This window comes from Leptonychotes weddellii, chromosome 7 (assembly GCF_054177405.1).
Source record: "Leptonychotes weddellii isolate Sample4059 chromosome 7, ASM5417740v2, whole genome shotgun sequence".
Lineage (NCBI taxonomy): Eukaryota > Metazoa > Chordata > Mammalia > Carnivora > Phocidae > Leptonychotes > Leptonychotes weddellii.
Window position 1 is genome coordinate 104,231,625 of NC_138375.1, and position 20,436 is coordinate 104,252,060.

A 20,436-nucleotide genomic window follows, 5' to 3' on the forward strand; every position below is an offset into this window, starting at 1 on the left:
TATAAATTTGTTAATCCTTCTCACACTCCAGTGAAGTAGATATTCTTACCTCTGTTTGACAGTTGTCAAACTGAAGCACAGAGAGGTTAAAATACCTTGTGTAAGTTCACACAGCCAGTAAGTTCTGAAACTAGGGGTTCATACTGAGGTCATTTGGCTGCAGTCTGTGTTCTAACCAGTATACTGACTCTCAACTACGTTTAGTTAAAGGATTTTCTTTGATTCTTATTAAAAAAAAAAGAACTCTTCATCATTTTCTCTCTAGGTATATCCCTCCCTGAATCAAATTTGAATGCACACTTAAATTGAATGTTTAAATTGAAGATTTTCCCATGGGAATTGTTTTAAATGGCACAGTAGCCTAGCATATGTAAACTCATTTGCTTTGTACATAGTTTTGTCAAGAAGAAATAAGATATATAGCATTTCTCTTATTCAAGTAATATTTAAAAAAATTTCCCTGATGTAAAGTTTTTATGAGTTTCTGTTAATTCACCAAGTTCAGAAGGCAGTAGGAGAAGTTCAGTCATTCGGGGCACCTGGGTGGTTCAGTCGGTTAAGCGTCTGCCTTCGGATCAGGTCATGATCCCAAGGTCCTGGGATTGAGCCCCGCGTTGGGCTCCCTGCTCAGCGGGGAGTCTGCTTCTCCCTCTCCCACTCCCCCTGCTTGTGTTCCTGCTCTGCTAACTCTCTGTCAAATAAATAAATAAAATCTTTAAAAAAAAAAAAAAGTTTAGTCATTCATTGATTTTTAATTAATAGACTACATATAGATTATTGGGTTATTTTCCTCCTTTTGGTTAGAAAATATTTTACAAATAAAGATACAAGAATGAAAGTAAAACACCTCATGACCCAAAAAAAAAAATCAATGTTGACATTTAACTAGCATATTTATATATAAATATATTTAGTATGTGTGTGTATTGTACAATTTTTTACATTAGTCTACAAAAACATGACTTTTAATAGCTTTATAGTATATAATTTGGGTGTCCCATATGTATTTATTTAACTTTTTTCCTGTTGGACTTTTTTTAAATTCCACATATACTTGAAAACATGTTGTCTTATTTCTGACTTATTTCACTTAGCATAATACTCTCTTCATTCATCCATGTTGTTGCAAATGGCAAGATCTCATTCTTTTTTATGGCTGATTAATATTCCATCGTATATTCCATTGTATATATTCCCTATCTTCTTTATCCATTCATCTCTTGATGAACACTTGGGCTGCTTCCATATCGTGGCTGTTGTAAATGCTGCTATAAACATAGGGGTGCATATATCTTCTCACATTAGTGTTTTTGTTTTCTTTGGGTAAATACCCAGTAGTAGAATTCCTGGATCATTTTATGTTTGTTTTTAATTTTTTGAGGAGTCTTTATACGGTTTCCACAGTGGTTGTACCAGTTTACATTCCCAACAACAGCGAATAAATGTTCCCTTTTCTCCACATCCTCACCAACACTTCTTTTTCATTCTAGCCATTCTGACAGGTATGAGGTGATAACTCGTGGTTTTGATTTGCATTTCCCTGATTAGTGATGTTGAGCATCTTTTCATGTGTCCTGTTGGCCATTTGTATGTCTTATTTGAAAAAATGTCTATTCACATCCTCTGCACATTTTTAAATTGCGTTTTTTGGTGTGGAGTAGTGTTAAGTTCTTTACATATTTTGGATATTAACCCCTTGTCAGATATATGATTTGCAAATACCTTCTCCCATTCATTAGGTTGCCTTTTTGTTTTGTTGATGGTTTCCTTCACTGTGCAAAACCTTTTATTGTGGTGTAGTCACAGTAGTTTATTTTTGCTTTTTAGGAGTTTTATGGTGTCACATTTAGAACTTTAATCCATTTTGAGTTTATTTTGTGTATGGTGTAGAAAGTGTTCCAGTTTTCCTGACATCATTATTGAAAATACTATGTTTTCTCCATTATATATTTTTGCCTCAGGGTGGACCCTAATTTAAAAGCCAGACCAACTTGAGGAAGCTGTTCTGTCCTGGTTTAATATTAGCAGCCTGATTCACTGAATTGTGATTTACTGAATTGTGCTTAAATGTGATACTGTCAACATCTTGAACAATATGGTGAAAGTAAGAAAAAGGCCAGTGAAATTCATCATCGTGTTAAATATAAGAATGTAAAAGATGTTGGGACAGAGTTCATTATATTATTCAGGACCTTTCTTTTTGATAGTGCTCAGGATAATACTTCTACCTTATTATTATGAAAGGTGTGATTTGTTTAGTTTGTAGTCACTGTGTGAGTTAAGTAGCTTTTCCTGCTGGCTGCTGGTATGTTTACAGCCAAATTTTTTGCCTGCCTCCCCTACTTTAAGATTTTTTTAAAAGTTTCTTTCTAAGTAATGTCTAATTTTTATACCCAATGTGGGGCTTGAACTCAAAACCCTAAGATCAAGAGTTGCATGCTCCCTGACTGCGGCAGCCAGGTGCCCCTAAAAGGTTTTTTTTTTTTTTAAATATTTTATTTGACAGAAACAAAGCGAGAGAGGGAACACAAGTAGGGGAGAGGGAGAAGCAGGCTTCCCGCTGAGCAGGGAGCCTCATGTGGGGCTCGATCCCAGAACCCTGGGATCATGACCTGGGCTGAAGGCAGACGCTTAATGACTGAGCCACCCGGGCACCCCGCCCCTAAAATGTTTTAATCACTGCCCAAGTCATTATTGTAAAGTCTCAGGGCCTTACACAGCAGATTACCAAGCACCTCACCTGCTTTATCTCTTGCCCCTTCCCATGCTGAAGGTATCATGTTTGCTTTTCCAGTCCTCAAAATTTACCATAATTTTATACAATTTGCATCCCATCACCACTTTCTGTCCCTTTCTTATCCTATTACATCCTTTTTTTCAAACTCATCCTTCAGTTCTTAGCATTGATGGCAATTTCTCTTAGTAAAACTCCCTGACGTCCTGAATTAACTCCCCTTCATTTGTAAATTTAAAACCATCCTGTACATTATCTTCTTACCAGCCTGTAAACTGAAATGGAGAGAACTATCTTGGTCATTTTTACATTCCCAGCATCTAGCATAATGCTGAGTACTTACTATTTATTGGGCTCTGTTCTAAGGGCTTTGCGTGATTTCATTGGACTGTCACAAGCACTCTACAAAGTTTATATTATTGTATTCTTGCTTTATAGAAGAAGAAATAGACCCAGAAATATTTAACATTCTTAAAGTCATACTGTAAATGGCCAAGAAGAGTTGAACCCAAGCGATTAATTGCAGAACTTGAACACTTACCTATTACTGCCTCCCTTACAAACAAATGAGAAAAACCGGTTTTAATTTTTATTTTGATGTACTTAATATTTGTGTGCTGTCTTAAATCTTAAAAAATAAAAATGGGGTACAAATAAGTCAGAATACACAGAGTTGGAAGATAGAGAGTTCTATATACCACATCTGTTATGTTCTTCCCTAAAACGTGTGTGCCAGAAGGGCATTACAAACCATTTTTCTTGGACAACTCATTGAGATCCTGCTAGATCCCTACAAAACAACCCCCGTTTGTCTACATAATGCATGAACCATCAGTCTTATGATGATGATGACCATACAGTTTGGTATTAGTGGCAGAACTTTAGGAGTCACCCTGGCTGGGCTTCTAAGGGAAATTTAGGAGAAAACCTAATCTTACAACCAAACACTTAAAAACCATCTCCTAAGCTTGCATCCTATTATCATAGCTAATTTTGTTCATTATATGCTGATTTTTATGGCCTCAGTTTTAGAGGGTGACTTGATTTTCAATTCTGAAGATCTACCTTATTGAAACATACAGCTTCTCTCTGCTTCCACATGTACCGACTATATTTAAATATTAACTTTTAGTAGATTTGAGTGTCTGATTACATTAGCCTTTTATTACACCTTATATATGATTAAATTTTTTTGTTCCATTTATACTAGGTTCATGAAAGAAGTGTCCAGTCAGACTTCTTACTGATTATCTTGAAGGAAATTTTACAGAAACGCTCTGATCTGCACTTGATTCTAATGAGTGCCACTGTAGACAGTGAAAAGTTTTCTACGTATTTCACACACTGCCCTATTCTCAGAATTTCAGGAAGAAGCTATCCTGTTGAGGTAAGTCTTCTTTATAATGTGTACATGAACAGAAACTACATTTCTACCAGGGAGTCTCCCCAGAAGATAAGCCCTATACTAGTCTGAGCCCATTCCTAGTCCTACGGTACTGCAAGTCAGGAGAAGACTTGGAGATGGCTTGGGAATCAGGTTGAGGGTGGGTGGGCTGGAAGGAAGGATTCTGCTGAAAGACGTACCTGAGAAGTACAGAACATAAAACACACTTCCGTGTCAAAACCATTGTGACCAGGTTGAGGGTGACTGCCTGGCAATAAGGAACTCCTTTTTCACCCACCTCTCAAATTTAGGCTTGTTTTTGAAGCTGCTTTTCTGCCTGTTCTATTCTTAGTGTTTGTCCTTTGGGTTCAGTTCATAAAGACAGCTCTTTTTCATCAGTTTTCACAAATTAAAAAATAGACACCATAATGTAATTTGTCCTGAGACTGTAGGGACAAACTCATCTCTGTCAGCCAAGTTTTCCATTCCCAAATAATGTAGAAAGAAGCTTTTCTTGTAATAGTCTAAATTAACATTTGGTAACATTCAAAAGATAACGATCCCCTCATTCTTTTTAAAACATTTACTGAAAAGAATTTGAGTTCACCATTTATATGCCTTAATCTATGTAGGTTTTTCATCTTGAAGATATAATAGAAGAAACAGGCTTTGTACTGGAGAAAGACTCCGAATACTGTCAGAAATTTCTGGAGGAAGAAGAAGAAATTACCATTAATGTTACAAGCAAAGCAGGGGGAATAAAGTATCAGGTAAAAAGAAAACATTTTCAAAGACATCTGATAGTGATATCCAGGGCATAACCTTCTGTGAGAGGTTTGAATCATATGGCTGGCACAGTGAATTAGAGTATAATTTGGTAGAAAAGGGAGAGAGAGGATTGAGCAAATTTTATTTTTTTTAAGATTTTATTTATTTATTTATTTGACAGAGAGAGAGAGACAGAGAGGAAACAAGCAGGGGGAGTGGGTGAGGGAGAAGCAGGCTCCCGGCCGAGCAGGGAGCCCGATGTGGGGCTTGATCCCAGGACTCTGGGATCATGACCTGAGCCGAAGGCAGACGCTTAACGACTGAGCCACCCAGGCGCCCCAAATTTTGAGCAAATTTTAAAGGTCATTTCTTTAATCTTCGGTTTATGATATTTTATCTTTTTACACTATACAGACATAAAAAAAATCAAGGACCATATAAATAAGAGGCAACCCTTATTGTTTCATAGCAATGATTAATTATTTAGGAGTAAATTTGTAATTATTTTCTTTACTTTATCTGAACACCTTAGGTGTTGAGGATGGGGCAGGCCCAAAACCTAGATAGATCCTTGCCATTTTTTTCTCAGCAGTCTCTGTCCTGGTATGGCTATATAGCTTGGCTATATAGCTGAAGCTATCCTGGAGCAAGCACAGTTCTTCCTAGAGTTAGTTTCAATGACATGTTTATTTTTAGAACTGTCATAAAAGCTAAATTATCCTACACTTTAACCAGTAGTACTATATCCAGTATTTTTATTGTATCCGTGATATTTCATGCTTATATCCAATCTGATGGAAACACGAAGTTACTTTATCTTCTAGTTAAGCAGATAAATCAAGAAAGCATAAAGTAAAATCTTTCCCTAAAATTCTGGAGATAGAAATTAGAAACTAAAGAAGTACTTCAGAAAATTAAAGGTATTTCAAAAGAGATAATTGGAATTCAGCAACCAAAGTAGAATCTAGTAGGAATGAGCAGATATAAACTACTTACTGAAGTTACTATGGGGATACCTGGGTGACTCAGTTAAACATGTGACTCTTAGTTTGGGCTCAGGGTCATGAGATAGAGCCCCGCATCTGGCTCTGTGCTGGGCATGGAGCCTACATAAGATTCTCCCTCTCCCTCTGCCCCTCCCGACCCCCTCTCCCAAAAAAGTTACTCTAACCTCTCCTGGCCTGCTTCTTAGTTGCCACAGAACAGTGCATACAGTGTTCTGTTTTTCTTAGCTCTTCTTTAATTTAGTATGTACAGGACAAGATTAAAAGTTTTGCTATACTTAAGGAAGCTGAATGAAATGAAATACGCAAGACCTCAGATTTTATACTTTTTCCACTGTAAAAAACTACCCTTACCATATTTTAACAAAATAATGACAATGAGAAATACAGTTTTGAATGAATGCAAATACTTTTTTCCTTCTTTGTCTTATAAAAATAGTTAATATTTTTGTTCATCTTTTTCTGGTTGTGTTTCTTGTAGGAATATATACCAGTTCATACTGGATCAAGTGCTGATTTAAATCCATTTTACCAAAAGTATAGCAACCGCACTCAGCATGCTATTCTCTACATGAATCCTCATAAAATCAACCTTGATCTCATTTTGGAACTTCTTATATATTTAGGTATGTATCTTTTTCTAATTTGACTCCATTTGTTTTGATAAAACTTTTCTGCTAACTGAAGATGTTTTATTAACATGTTACATGTTACCCCTTACCTTTCTTCTTATGTTGAATTTCAGACAGAAGTCCCCAGTTCAGAAATATTGAAGGAGCAGTGTTGATATTTTTACCAGGACTTGCACATATTCAACAGTTATATGATCTCCTATCAACTGACAGAAGATTTTTTTCTGAACGGTAACTACAAATCTTCATTATATTCCAAGTAGTTTTAAAATAGAAAAATGTTTTATTAAAACTCTTGATCAGAATTTTCAGTCTTTTTACCTTTAATTAAAATTATCCGAAGTGAAGCTTTTTAACATTTCTATTATAGCACTTAATGTACTAAAAATTTTAGGTATTATTTCAGCTTTTGTTCTATTTTCTTTTTTTTTTTTTTTTAAAGATTTTATTTATTTATTTATTTGAGAGTGAGAGAGAGAGAGAAACAGCATGAGAGGGGAGAGGGTCAGAGGGAGAAGCAGGCTCCCCGCTGAGCTGGGAGCCTGATGTGGGACTCGATCCCAGGACTCCGGGACCATGACCTGAGCCGAAGGCAGTCGCTTAACCAACTGAGCCACCCAGGAGCCCTCTATTTTCTTAATATGAGTAAGCAGAGGGATTCCTGTGTTTGAGAATAAGATGGTGACTCCCCTCCCCAACCACCTGGACAGCGCAAAACCCCTACAGGTTCAGTTTATCATCCAGACATATGGAATCAGCTGTTTAGTGTATCTTTCCTGATATGGTTCATTACTGCTGTCATGGTTATCATATCCAAGCATATTTTTAAATTCTCTAAACCCTATATTCCATATAAATTCATATGAAGTATTTTCTCTTTGATGACTATATGTGGTTTCATTGTATCATTCTCAGAACTTTTGTGTGTTTGAAATTTTTCATAATAAAAAATTAAATTGCTATTTGCAAATAAATTTTGTTATTCTTTGCAGTGTCTTCTAAAGAGAAACTCTTGCTAAGAATTATGATTTTAACTTTCAGATATAAAGTGATAGCTCTGCATTCTATTCTTTCAACTCAAGATCAAGCTGCAGCATTCACAGTTCCTCCTCCTGGAGTCAGGAAGGTAAAATTCAGTGCAGCAAATTTATGTGTGATCTTTTCTGAGAATATTTTGTGAAAATGTTAGGACTCTGTAACATCACAGTTATTAAAATGTTTTTAAGTGCCTTACAGTGCATGGCAGACTCCAGATGCTCTCTAGCTTAACATAATCAGAAGTGAACCCAGTATTGAAATTGAAGTATTTGAATATTTATATTATGCATTATTAAGGGGCCAGGGCTTTTAGGGGAGTGACGAAAAATATTATGGCATGGATTTTGCTTGTGAAAAGAAAAATCACTATTTTTCCCATCTTTTTCATGAAGGATATTAGATGTCAGGAGCTATTTGAATCCTGTGAGGATTCTTTGTTGTTCTCCAGGCTATTCATCCATGATTATTTTTGTAACATATAGATCATTAGGTTAGGAAACAGTCTTGGTATTTTCATGTCTCCTCTGTTCAGGATTCTAAATGTGAAGAAATACTTGACAGAGAGTTTCTCAGATTTAGGAGGGGATAAAAGAGCACAGTGTAAGAACTGTGGGGAATCTAAGAGCTCCCAGAAAGAGCCTGGGTTCTGAGGCTGCTCTGATCTGTAACATTTGGGCTTCCCTCTAAGATTTGGTTTAAAGAAAAGAGTTCTACCTCTTAAAAAAATTTTTTTTTCAATTTATTTAGTTATTTTTCAGAGAGCAAGCAAGCACAAGCAGGGAGAGCGGCAGGAAGTGGGAGAAGCAGACTCCCTGCTGAGCAAGGAGCCCGATTCGGGACTCGATCCCAGGACTCTGGGATTACGACCTGAGCTGAAGGCAGACAACTGAGCCACCCAGGCAGCCCTCAAAAAATTTTTTTTTAATTTAAATGTTACTGAGATAGAATAAGCACCTAGGTTCCATCTAAGTATTAGAACCCAGATTATTTCCTAGGTCAAATGAATAGGAAAAACAAGCATTCACTATTGAATTACAGAGTTGAGATAGAACGGTACGAAAGTGAGTATTTGATGGAAAATTTCCTAAATGTTTTACCTCCAAGGACTCAAGAGAAAAAATGCAAAGACTGCGGTATTCAGCCATCACCATTAAGAATTTTAGAACTAGAAATGGATCTAAGAAATCATCTATTTCTATCTCCTAAACTATAGTAGAAGTATCTGAAGTCACCCGAGGTAAAATAACTTAGCTGAGGTCACAAAGCTAGTAAATGGTAGAGCCAGGACAGCAACTTCTTACTGATACACTGTTTTTGTCCCAATAATTGTGAATGGTTGTGCTGAGCTGTCTCTACTCTGGACCCAATTTCCCAGTTCATTTTTAAGATGACTGACTAGAATTAGGGGAACGGTATTTTTGTTGGAATAAAAATCTGTAACTTTAATTAGCAAGCTAAGCTGTGAAAACTAATTGTAAAGAACTAAAATTACATAGTAATAGCAAGTTGATGGTGAATTTTAGTAAATAATTTTGAAATTCACTTTTTAAAATTCATTAGGTCAAACAGTATAGGTTAAATGATTGCACACTGCTGAAAGTTGTTATCTAAATCTTTTGGCTTTTATTTTCAGATTGTTTTAGCAACAAATATTGCAGAGACAGGTATCACTATTCCAGATGTTGTATTTGTAATTGACACTGGAAGGACAAAAGAAAATAAGTAAGTTTGAAAAGGGTTTGGTGCTCTTACATTCTTGGGAGAAATCACAGAATCATATAGGGAAAATCCCAGATGTCCTAATTCTACCCGAAGCAAAAAGCCTCAGAGAAACTTTAACATGTCCAAGAGTAAATGTCAAGTTTCATGTCTTGAGTTTTCCCATACTGCTACTTGTAGAAAACTCTGAGAAAATTTTCAGAATGTAATTTTTTGTAAATTTGTTTGTAAAATATCTTTACAAAAACATTACTTATGAGATTATAACAGAGCGTATGGATTTTGGAATCAGAGTTGGATTTAAATCTCTCATCTGTAATCTTGAGCAAGTAATAATACAGTAAGTATAATCATCAGTCCCCTCATATGTAAATGGGGAGCATAAATATTTTTCATAATTGAAAGTACATGATATGGTAATTGGCACTTACTAGGTAACCTTACCTGAATCTTCATAAAAAGATTACTACTTTATAAATGTTTTAATGCTTATATTGCAAAAACAGGGAAGATGACCTTGCTAGTCTATTGTAATCCATGTACACTCTCCCTCTATTAGGAAACTTCAGCAATATTTGGCAATGCATATGACTACTGAGAAGCATTTCTCAAACTCTTTCAAAGAAGTCTTATTGCATAATTCATAGGCCTTCCTTTAAAATAAAACATCTTCCATGGTCCCATTAATTTGGGAAAGGTTAAGTTAAATAGGTTTTTCCCTTGGAGAGGTATCTGAAGCTTTTAACTGGGTAGTATGAGATTTAGTTTGCAAAGTTTGCTGAATTATTTAAACATGAAACATGACTTGGAAAATGGCCCACAATTATGATGGACTTTTTTTAGCCTGTCTTCAATGTAATTTTAAGAGTCACCTATTTCCAGCTTTTTTTCAGATTTTGATTTAAGTCCTTTCTCTAAATATTCTCTCCTAAAACTTTTCTTCAGGTACCATGAAAGCAGTCAGATGAGTTCTTTGGTTGAGACGTCTGTCAGTAAAGCAAGTGCTCTGCAGCGCCAGGGGAGAGCGGGGAGGGTCCGAGACGGCTTCTGCTTCAGGATGTACACCAGAGAAAGGTATGACACAGCACTGGAAGTCGGAAGCACGTCTGTCCTTGTAGTGTGGCGCTTCTGATGAGAGGTCACGTGTTTAACACTATTTTATTCTTCAGATTTGAAGGCTTTATGGACTATTCTGTCCCTGAAATCTTGCGTGTGCCTTTGGAGGAATTATGTCTTCATATTATGGTAATGCCGAAGGAATTCAGATGCTACTTTTTCATTCTTTACCCCTTTCTTAAAAAGAAAAAACAAAACATGAAGACTTCTCTTACCCTACGTTTCTCTAGATTTTCAAGTATTTTATTTACTCGTTAATAAATACCCCCTCCCCATCTTTTTTTTTTTAAGATTTATTATTTGAGAGAAAGAGTGTGTACGAGAGAGAGCACACACAGGGGGAAGCGGCAGAGGCAGAGGCAGAGGCAGAGGTAGAAGTAGGCTCCGGGCTGAGCAGGGAGCCCAGCATGGGGCTCGATCCCAGAATCCTGGGATTATGACCTGAGCTGAAGGCAGACGCTTAACCGACTGAGCCACCCAGGCACCCTGTCCCCCATCTTTTTATAAGTAAACCCACTGTGCTTAAATTCTACCACAGGCACTCATCCTTAATAGACTAAAACTAGCTCTCAACTGGGGGCGATATTGCTCACCAAGGGACAGTTGGCAATGTCTTCAAACATTTTTGCTTTTCAGAACTGGGGGGAGAAGGAGGCCATACTACATGGGCATCTAGTGGGTAGAGGCCAGGGACTACTGCTAAACACTGCATATTGCACAGCAGTCTCTTAAAGAATTATCTGGCCCAAAATAACAACAGTGCTGAGATTGAGAAACCCTGACAGAGACCAAGGGCCTCCTGGTCTGAAAGATCGATATTACCCTTCAGTTCTTAGATTTTGACTTTACAAAAATCAGGAATGAAGAAACTAAAAATGTGGACTAGAAGATCTCTTCCTCATGCCAGCCATCCCCCCCCTCCCCCCCCACACACACAGTGTCTCACTCCCAATTATAAGAAAAAGAACAGGATAGCCTTACTGAGATATTTATGTCTCTTTGCTCAGAATTTATTTCCAATTTGACCATCTCTTTGGTTAATTCTTTCTAATAGCATACTGATTTATCACTCTATTTTAATGTGCAGAAATGCAATCTTGGTTCTCCTGAAGATTTCCTCTCCAAAGCCTTAGATCCTCCTCAGCTTCAAGTAATCAGCAATGCAATGAATTTACTCCGAAAAATTGGAGCATGTGAACTAAATGAGCCTACACTGACTCCACTGGGCCAACACCTTGCAGCTCTGCCTGTGAATGTCAAGATTGGCAAGATGCTTATTTTTGGTGCCATATTTGGGTGCCTTGACCCAGTGGTAAGATAAATGGCTGCTCTTGCTTCTTCACTTTAACTATCGTTTTGGCTAAGTTTGGAAATAATTTTTAACTTTTTACATTTATATACAAGATAATATACATTCATCCCTTAAGTATGCTGTAGGTACTATTTTGTAAATGGGTTTGGCTTGTATAGACTTTTGCTATCAAAAATCCCACTTGAAATATTTATAGATTTTGGGGGGGTGCAGAGCAAGCGAGCTGTGGGGGAGGGGAGGAGAAAGAGAGAGAGTCTTAAGCAGCTTCATGCCTAGCACAGAGCCCAGCCAGAGCTCGAGCTCACGACCCTGAGATCATGACCTGAGCCAAAAATCAAGAATTGGACGCTCGGCTGACTGAGCCATCCAGGTGCCCTTTATAGATGATTCTTTGAAAACTGAGAACCCCACAGACTTTTCTAAGGAGGATGAGATGAGAAACTTCATTCCTTCGCTTTTTCTGCATTCTCTCTCTGAGCCAGCAATTACTAACAGTTCTATTTTATGAGATTATCTCAGAATTAACAAATGTTGTGCCTCTTTCTGAATCTCTGGGCTCATATGCCTGCTGCGCTATTTCAACTTTCCAGTTTTACCAGGCTGTGGCCTTTTCTGGGACTGCAAATCAAGGCCATTTAAAAACAGAATGAAAGAGCATAACGTAACGTACTCTAGTAGTCTGTTTCTCTAGTATTAGGAATACTCACCAGAATTGTGCTGAGTCCAAAAAATAACCTCTGTCATGATAATTGATGTGAAAAGCTGCAACAACAACAAATGGGTTATAATACATTACAAATTGTTTTAAAAGTATTTAAAGAACATTGCAGGCAATGGAAATTTAGTAAGTTAAGAGTCAAGATATATGAGCTGTGATTCTGAGATTGCTTCTAACTATGTGACAGACTATGAATCCCTATACACCCATTCAGGTTTTTATCTCTGATTCTGGTGATGTGACTTCCTTATAAATATGGTCTAAAAGTGATATATTTTTAAAATTAAACAAAATGAAGCCCAAAGTAACTAATTAAAATGAAAATGTTAGCTATCGTAGAACACAATAAAGGTATTGGAAAAGAAGAAACATGCAACTTGAAAGTGGGACTGTTGTATGATTTGCTTTCTTTTACAAATCACCCTTCCATGTTTACCTCTTTACTGATAAATGTTTTGGTTATTTATGGATAGGCAACACTAGCTGCAGTGATGACCGAGAAGTCTCCTTTTACTACACCTATTGGTCGGAAAGATGAGGCAGATCTTGCAAAATCAGCTTTGGCTATGGCCGATTCAGACCACCTGACAATCTACAACGCATACCTAGGGTAAAGAAAAAATCTGGGTGTTGTCAATAAGCCAGTGACCGGAGGTTATTTACTTTAAAAAAGTTTATCTTTGACTTTCATTAAAAAGATACATCTAAGATTTACGTTTTAGTTACTTCATTTGTCAAGGTATAATTATCTTAAAGATTCCTTTTTTTTTAATCCTTTCTAAAATTTAAGAATAATGTATTTTGTATTGTTGTACCTATATTACCTCATATTTAGAGTTAATAATTTACCCTTATACACAAAAAATCTGAGTATTGCCGTTCATACTCTTATATTCAGTTAGTAGCTCCTACAATTAAGACCCCCCCCCCCCACTTAAGTGATTGTAATTTAATTACAGCTTACTTTGGTTAATACCTCTGAAAGAGAGAGTTTGAAAAGAAAACATGTTGAACTTTGGTCATTTTATTTTACATATGTAGATGGAAGAAAGCACGGCAAGAAGGCGGCTATCGTTCTGAAATAGCATACTGCCGAAGGAACTTTCTTAATAGAACATCACTGTTAACCCTAGAGGTAAGTCTTAATAGAGCTTTCTAATTCGGAGTCATATGGTTGACTGATAGGCTTATTTTAGAAAAAGAAATGCATGCCTAGGATAGTGATTAACACATAGTACAGATTTAATTTACTGAATTATTAAATTTGTAATTTTTTGTTTCTTGTAATAGGTAACTTTTATGTATTACACTGTGATTTAAAATAGTATTTAAGAATCATAATGTAATAATCATAAAATGCTTCCAAGGCTTGGAATCTAGTCATTTTGCCTAAGAGCCCCAATTCCCTTTAGTGAAATTCTTTTCTGTTTTCCTAAATATTAGCCAGCTACTTCGTTGCAGGTAGGATGATAATTATGGAAAGGCATCCAAGGCATGGTACCCTGTGGCTGATTGTGACCAGGTGTATATGACCTGAGCCAAAAATCAAGAATTGGACGCTCGGCTGACTGAGCCACCCAGGTGCCCCTTTATAGATGATTCTTTGAAAACTGAGAACCCCACAGACTTTTCTAAGGAGGATGAGATGAGAAACTTCATTCCTTCGCTTTTTCTGCATTCTCTCTCTGAGCCAGCAATTACTAACAGTTCTATTTTATGAGATTATCTCAGAATTAACAAATGTTGTGCCTCCTTCTGAATCTCTGGGCTCATGCCTGCTGCGCTATTTCAACTTTCCAGTTTTACCAGGCTGTGGTTTTGATAGTGTTGAGGACCAGAATTAGTTCTTGGAGGAGAGAGAGTAGAAGTATAGTTAAAATATACAGACAACTGATGGCAAAAAGCAGGGCTCCTCTGCAGATACTTAATGTTCACGGTGCATAGGAAATGGTGTTTAGTACACCATCTAAAGGCAAACAGTTTCTACTTCAGACACACTATAAAAGTATTCAGAAAATAAACTTAATGTATCTCACATAATTATTCTGTGCTCATATCTCAAAGGGTTATTTTATTCCCATAAAAACTTAACCCATTATTTTTTGTCATTCAAGATAACGGCTGGGATAAGAGCAGGGACAGCTCTCAGTAGAACGAGTTTTGTCCTTCTACAAGTAGAAAAAGGGATAAATTGAAGAAATAGCTGCCTCTGGGCTAACTCACTGGGATTCCCCTCTGTCTCCACTCCCTGCCAACCGCCCAGTTGCCTCCCGCCTCCTTCCTTCTGTGAGCCTTTTCTTCACCTCCCCTGGGCTGCAAGGTTTTCCATCCCTGCACCTACCCTGTGGTGTTAGAGCAGCCGTTTGGCCTCTTCTCACCTGGAATCAAAGTCTCCTTAAGCCCCAAACCAGAAACCTAAAGGAAATCCTAAATGTAAATACCACCTTTTAATCGGCTGTATCCTGTTTACTATGAAAAATGCTCATCCTTCCTATAGAATTTAAGCTGATTGGCACTTAGTTACTAAAGGTAAATATAGATTTTAGGCAACAATTTTAGATTAAGTGAAGGTGTCATTGTTAGAAGTAAGGTGAGATTCTCAGGGGCAAATGAACAAAGTATTTGCAGTCCAGGATCAAGATTCCTCTCCTGTTTGTCCTCAACATTAGTCCTCATGGAGAGGAGAGAGCTACTACTAAAATAAATATATTGAATGCAAATGTGTTCAGGCACATTTTTATTGCTCTCACATTTTAGACATTGTGTTTTATGACATGTAAAGTCTTGAGATGTGGAAATAGATAACTCTTTAATCCTTGATTTACCAGTATCGTTTTTTCGTCCCTCATTTGATTTGGGCTGTAGTTAACTAAATAATTTGGCATCCTATCAATTTTGATAGGAAACAGCAATATATATTAAAGGGTTGTCAGTTTTTCTATTTTAATCAATTACGATCTTGTCTCTATGTTAACATAAACCAATCTAGGACGTAAAGCAAGAGTTAATCAAGTTGGTTAAGGCAGCAGGATTTTCATCATCCACAACATCTAATGACTGGGAAGGGAACAGAGCCTCACAGACCCTTTCCTTCCAAGAAATTGCCCTTCTTAAAGCTGTACTGGTCGCTGGACTATATGACAATGTGGGGAAGATAATCTATACAAAATCAGTTGATGTTACAGAAAAATTGGCTTGCATTGTGGAGACAGCCCAAGGCAAAGCACAAGTACATCCATCCTCGGTAAATCGAGATTTGCAAACTTATGGATGGCTCTTATACCAGGAGAAGGTAAAGTGCTCATTCTTAATTCCACTATTCAGAGCATTATTCTAGAAGTCAGTTGTAACAAGTTAGGATGCCCCAACAGGTATTATATTTGATTCTCAAATTAAGCTGTTTATTTTTGTACATAGTTTCTCATTAAAAAAAAAAAAAAAAAACCTTATTGGAAGAAAAATATTAAGGTTTCTACTCTGACCATCATCTTTCCTACTTGAAATAAAGACAATTATAGCAAATAGATATTGTTTAATAATGTATGAGTTCCCTGAGATTTTACCAAAAGGTGCTACCTCAACAGAGAGCAAAGACATGTTATATGTGCATCCCAAATAAGGGGGATATGGGATTAGACAAAACTCTATATGACCAGGCAACAGTTTGAGTCACAGTGTAACCCAAGATAACTTAAAAGCAAGTATTTATAGATTACAATTAAAAAAAAATCTTTTGAATCGTAGCTTGCTATAAACTAACAAGGATCCATAATTTGAAGCACTGGCTCGAAAAATCATTACCCTGTCATAAAACTTAAATGTAAAACATGAGGCATTACTGACTAATGGCCATAGCTGAACATTGATCTAGAAACCAGACACTGAAACAGTTTCATTTTTGAGCTAATTAACAGCACTGGCATTATAAAATTGCTTGTTCATAGTTTCATTTATGTTCAAGGTATACAATTCACCTTTACAGTTAATGTTTTAAAATGCCTTTTAATAAGGTAAATGCACAGATGGTGAATGCGATTATTATAAAATTGGCAAATTGTGCACATGTGAGAACGTAAAGATAGCTTTACAAAACTTATGTAAATCTTATAGGAGCAAATTATAGAAACATGCTTATATGAAACATAAATGAATTTCTTACATTTTTAGGCTGTGAGGTTTTTTTTTTTCTCTTTTATTCCTATGCAGGTAAGGTATACCCGAGTATATCTGAGGGAGACTACCCTAATAAGTCCTTTTCCAGTTTTACTTTTTGGTGGTGATATCGAAGTTCAACACCGGGAACGTCTTCTTTCTATTGATGGCTGGATCTCTTTTCAGGTACATCCTATAGCTGATCTCATAACATTAAAATTTTCTAGTTGCAGTACCACTGAGGTAGATTTTTAAAATTTTATTGGCGTTTGCATAATTTCTTCCTATAATTTCACTTAAAGTGGAAGACTTCCCTATTTTATCTTGGCTATATTGTTTTAAATCTGTTAAATATGAAAATCAAATATCGCTATTACAGATGGCATTATCAGTAATAGTAACTTGCCATCCATAAATTAACTATGTCTCAGTAGTTTACATGGATTATCCCAAATTTACTAATCCTGATAACCTTGTGATTAATTTCTGTAGTTTCCTTTCTATAGATGAGACACTTATAGATTCAGTGAGCTTATTAAATAACTTTCTTAAATGAATTGTTACTGGCCAAGCAAGACTTTTAAGCTCCTTCTACTTTGTGCCACCTATAAGAAGACACAGATTCATAGCTTTTAATGAGTATGACCAGACCAATCATTGCTACCAGCAATAAGCTTACTTCCTTGTAGCCCCCTCAACAGTGACCAGCTTAAAAAAATTTAATACATTCTGTTACTGTATGCCATCATGATTTGTCTAAGATTGGAGAAGTAAACTTAAATGCAACTTTAAAAATATATGCAGTTCTCTCCAAGAGGACAGGGTGGTAGAAATCGTCTGTAACTGGATTATGGTCATGGTTGCACAACTCTATAAATACACTAAAAATCATCAAATTGTACACTTAATAATGAGTAAATTTTTAAGGTTAGTAAATTACACGTCAATAAAACTGTTAATTCCTTCCCCAAAATTTCAGACTTCACTCCCACAGAATTATTGCAAGAGAAGTTACAGGAAATAATTTCCCTGTATTCTTGCAATAACATTTTATATTCAAGTCCAGATGTGTTTAAGCAGACGGTAAGGTATACATGCTTACTTTCATTTACTGAAACACATTCACACTCACAGGGATTAACTTCGGCCAATTTGTCATCTCCTCTCAACAGGCCCCTGTAAAAATAGCTGTCATTTTCAAGCAGCTTAGAGTTCTCATTGATTCTGTTTTAAGAAAAAAGCTTGAAAATCCTAAGAGGTCCCTTGAAAGTAAGTATTTATAATGTAAGTAGAAAACCATCTATTTTTAAACATTGGAGTACATTAGAGCACACTGAAGTCCATGTGATTAAAAATTGTTTTCATAAAATTTATTTTATGCTGAATTCCATCAAACTCCTAGACATTGCTTCATTATTCACAATCTAATTATACCCTTAAGATTCTTTTACTCTTTCCTCTTCTAAGTTTCACTTCTAAACTTCTGACCATTTCACAGAAAAAAAGGATGGTAAAACTGAGCATTGTAAATTTTGATTATAAGGGACTTTCTGTGAGGTTTCCAAGATGTTTTTATCTACCATTCTCACAAATGCAGAGCTAGTCTGTGTTTAAAAAGTACATTATCCTGGGCGCCTGGGTGGCTCGGTTGGGCGACTGCCTTCGGCTCGGGTCATGATCCTGGAGTCCTGGGATCGAGTCCCGCATCGGGCTCCCTGCTCGGCGGGGAGTCTGCTTCTCCCTCTGGCCCTCCCCCTCTCATGTGCTCGCTCGCTCTCTCTCTCTCAAATAAATAAATAAAATCTTTAAAAAAAAAAAAAAAGTACATTATCCTTCAACAGAAACCTGCAATAAACACCTGAGTTTTCGGTTAGTCCAGTGCAGTGTTTCCTACCCAAACTTGCCAAATCATCAGAATCATCTTGGCAGGTATTAAAATACGAAGTCCAAAGACCTACCCCAGTCATAATTTAATCTCCTTTATGGGAGAGGCCTGTGTGTTATTTTTTAATCCCTTAATTTATAACACTTACCTCTACTACCATCCCCCTTTTTAAATAGAGTAATTTTTATTAAATTGGACTATTTTACTGGTAAAATTTCTCACATTTAGGATTTGGTTGGTTACATCTTCATGCTTTGATTTAATGTGTTTATTGTCTGCAGGATATGCAATAGTTGTATCTAAAGCTTTGATTAATTGGATTTCTAGGAAAAGGATATTTTCTACTTGCTGCTCTGTTCTTCCCATTGCATCACATCATGAAGCATTCAAATTTGGTTTTCCCACTTTGAATGATGTTAAGAATTGATCAGTGGGGTTCAATATGATTGTATTTAACAGGTATCTCAGTTAATTCTCACAGGCAAGTTGGGAGTTGCTGATCTAGTGCTACTACCCTGAGACTTAGGGAGCTTAAAGATCATGGTTCTTTCTAGACCCGTCATTGTTTCCCTTGCAGCAAGTGACCTTTTCTTTTCTTTTTTTTTTTTAATGTCGAAGTAGTCCCCACGAATTTGAGTGCCAGGCCATGGGCCCAGTTACCAGAATTTCCCATTGCAACCAATGAAACTCAGGGCATTCTCTTGCTGAAGTGTCTAATATATCAGGCTTGCAGCCCTGATAATTACACCTGTCTAAAGAGTAGTTAAGAAGTTCTTAGGAAGTCACAATCTGGGAACAACCGTTTAAAAGTAGAAGCATCTGTTACCATAACCTCCTTAGCAAACACTATAGCCTCCGTTGCTGTGTTTGCCAAATTAATTGGTGTTTGCTACTTTTGTTGTGTAGAGATCTGTCACTTCCCTACCGACACCTCTCCAAGAGTCCTTGCCTCTTAAAAGTTTTTGTTTCTTTTGGGACTAAACATGGAGCAACTGGTATCAGTTCCTCCTTCTTTGCCCATACTGTGGAAATCCTGATGTATTCTGAAGACCATGGAACAGTCATAGATCCTTCAGTATGTCTGAGCCAGCTGACAAAGTTAGGAAACCCCTGGTCTTAAAGGACTTTTTAAAGACCTAATTCCTTAAAAAGGACAAATAGTTACATTACATCATGTCTTTGGGCGTTGGCCTGCTTCCTGTCAAAGTAGGTGTCAAGTAACTATAATAATAATACTTGTAGGGCAACAAATTCTATTTTGTGGACATCTCTAGGTTTAGTGTGAATATTGCTGGTATAGTATTGTGTTTTAATTTAAAAGAATCTTTTCATCAACTATGCCTGCTAGTCACATGTGTATACATTGGGAATTTAGCCAGGTGATGAATTTTTTCATGGGTGTTTTTTTTTTTCCTTCCACTCAGATGACAAGATTCTACAGATCATTACAGAACTGATAAAAACAGAGAATCATAATTGAAACTGAAAGTCATGGTCAACTGCTTTAAAAATAACGATGAAGATATGGTCATGAAATTATGTGAAAATGGACCATTGCATTAAGTATTTCAGTACTTAAAATGTTGGTACTAGCCATAAGTTAAAGGTGGTGGAAAAAAAGCACATACTTTAAACTAATGTGTAATTTTCTAGTTCCTTTTTAATGATAATTATTTGCAATGTATTTACCACTACATTTACAATAAATCCTTTGGTATCATCGATGCTTCACACATCATTTTGTGCCTCTGGGCAAGGCCTGTGTCTATCGTATCTGTCACTTAGGGTCCTGATTCCCTATGTAAACACCTTAGGCTCTACCAGTCCTTCTTATCTGGAGAGTTTAGGCCTTCTTGACCCACAAGAGAAAGTGAGCTCCAAAATCAGTTGTAATTAAATTTCCTTGAAAAGAACAACTTCAGAAATCAGTTATTTGATAACCAAAATAAAAACCTAAGTAAGTATTAATAGATA

General features: G+C 36.5%; 1 protein-coding gene across 4 annotated transcripts in view; it reads left to right on the plus strand.

Annotated features, from left to right (window-relative positions):
• The window catches only part of DHX29 (DExH-box helicase 29), a 36,643-nt gene extending 16,459 nt beyond the window's left edge, over positions 1-20,184 (plus strand). For 2 of the 4 annotated variants that reach the window (XM_081826864.1, XM_081826865.1), the window contains 15 exons: positions 3,945-4,121; positions 4,751-4,888; positions 6,372-6,516; positions 6,636-6,753; positions 7,564-7,648; positions 9,194-9,282; positions 10,225-10,353; positions 10,449-10,524; positions 11,483-11,707; positions 12,899-13,035; positions 13,467-13,560; positions 15,415-15,717; positions 16,632-16,763; positions 17,750-17,846; positions 19,887-20,184. In XM_081826864.1, the coding sequence (XP_081682990.1) occupies positions 3,945-4,121; positions 4,751-4,888; positions 6,372-6,516; positions 6,636-6,753; positions 7,564-7,648; positions 9,194-9,282; positions 10,225-10,353; positions 10,449-10,524; positions 11,483-11,707; positions 12,899-13,035; positions 13,467-13,560; positions 15,415-15,717; positions 16,632-16,763; positions 17,750-17,846; positions 19,887-19,942 (2,001 nt within the window). In that variant the 3' untranslated portion in view covers positions 19,943-20,184. The remainder of the gene's footprint in view (positions 1-3,944; positions 4,122-4,750; positions 4,889-6,371; positions 6,517-6,635; positions 6,754-7,563; positions 7,649-9,193; positions 9,283-10,224; positions 10,354-10,448; positions 10,525-11,482; positions 11,708-12,898; positions 13,036-13,466; positions 13,561-15,414; positions 15,718-16,631; positions 16,764-17,749; positions 17,847-19,886) is intronic. The other 2 variants (XM_081826867.1, XM_081826866.1) reach the window with 2 other exon arrangements.
• Positions 20,185-20,436: the final 252 nt, after the last annotated feature.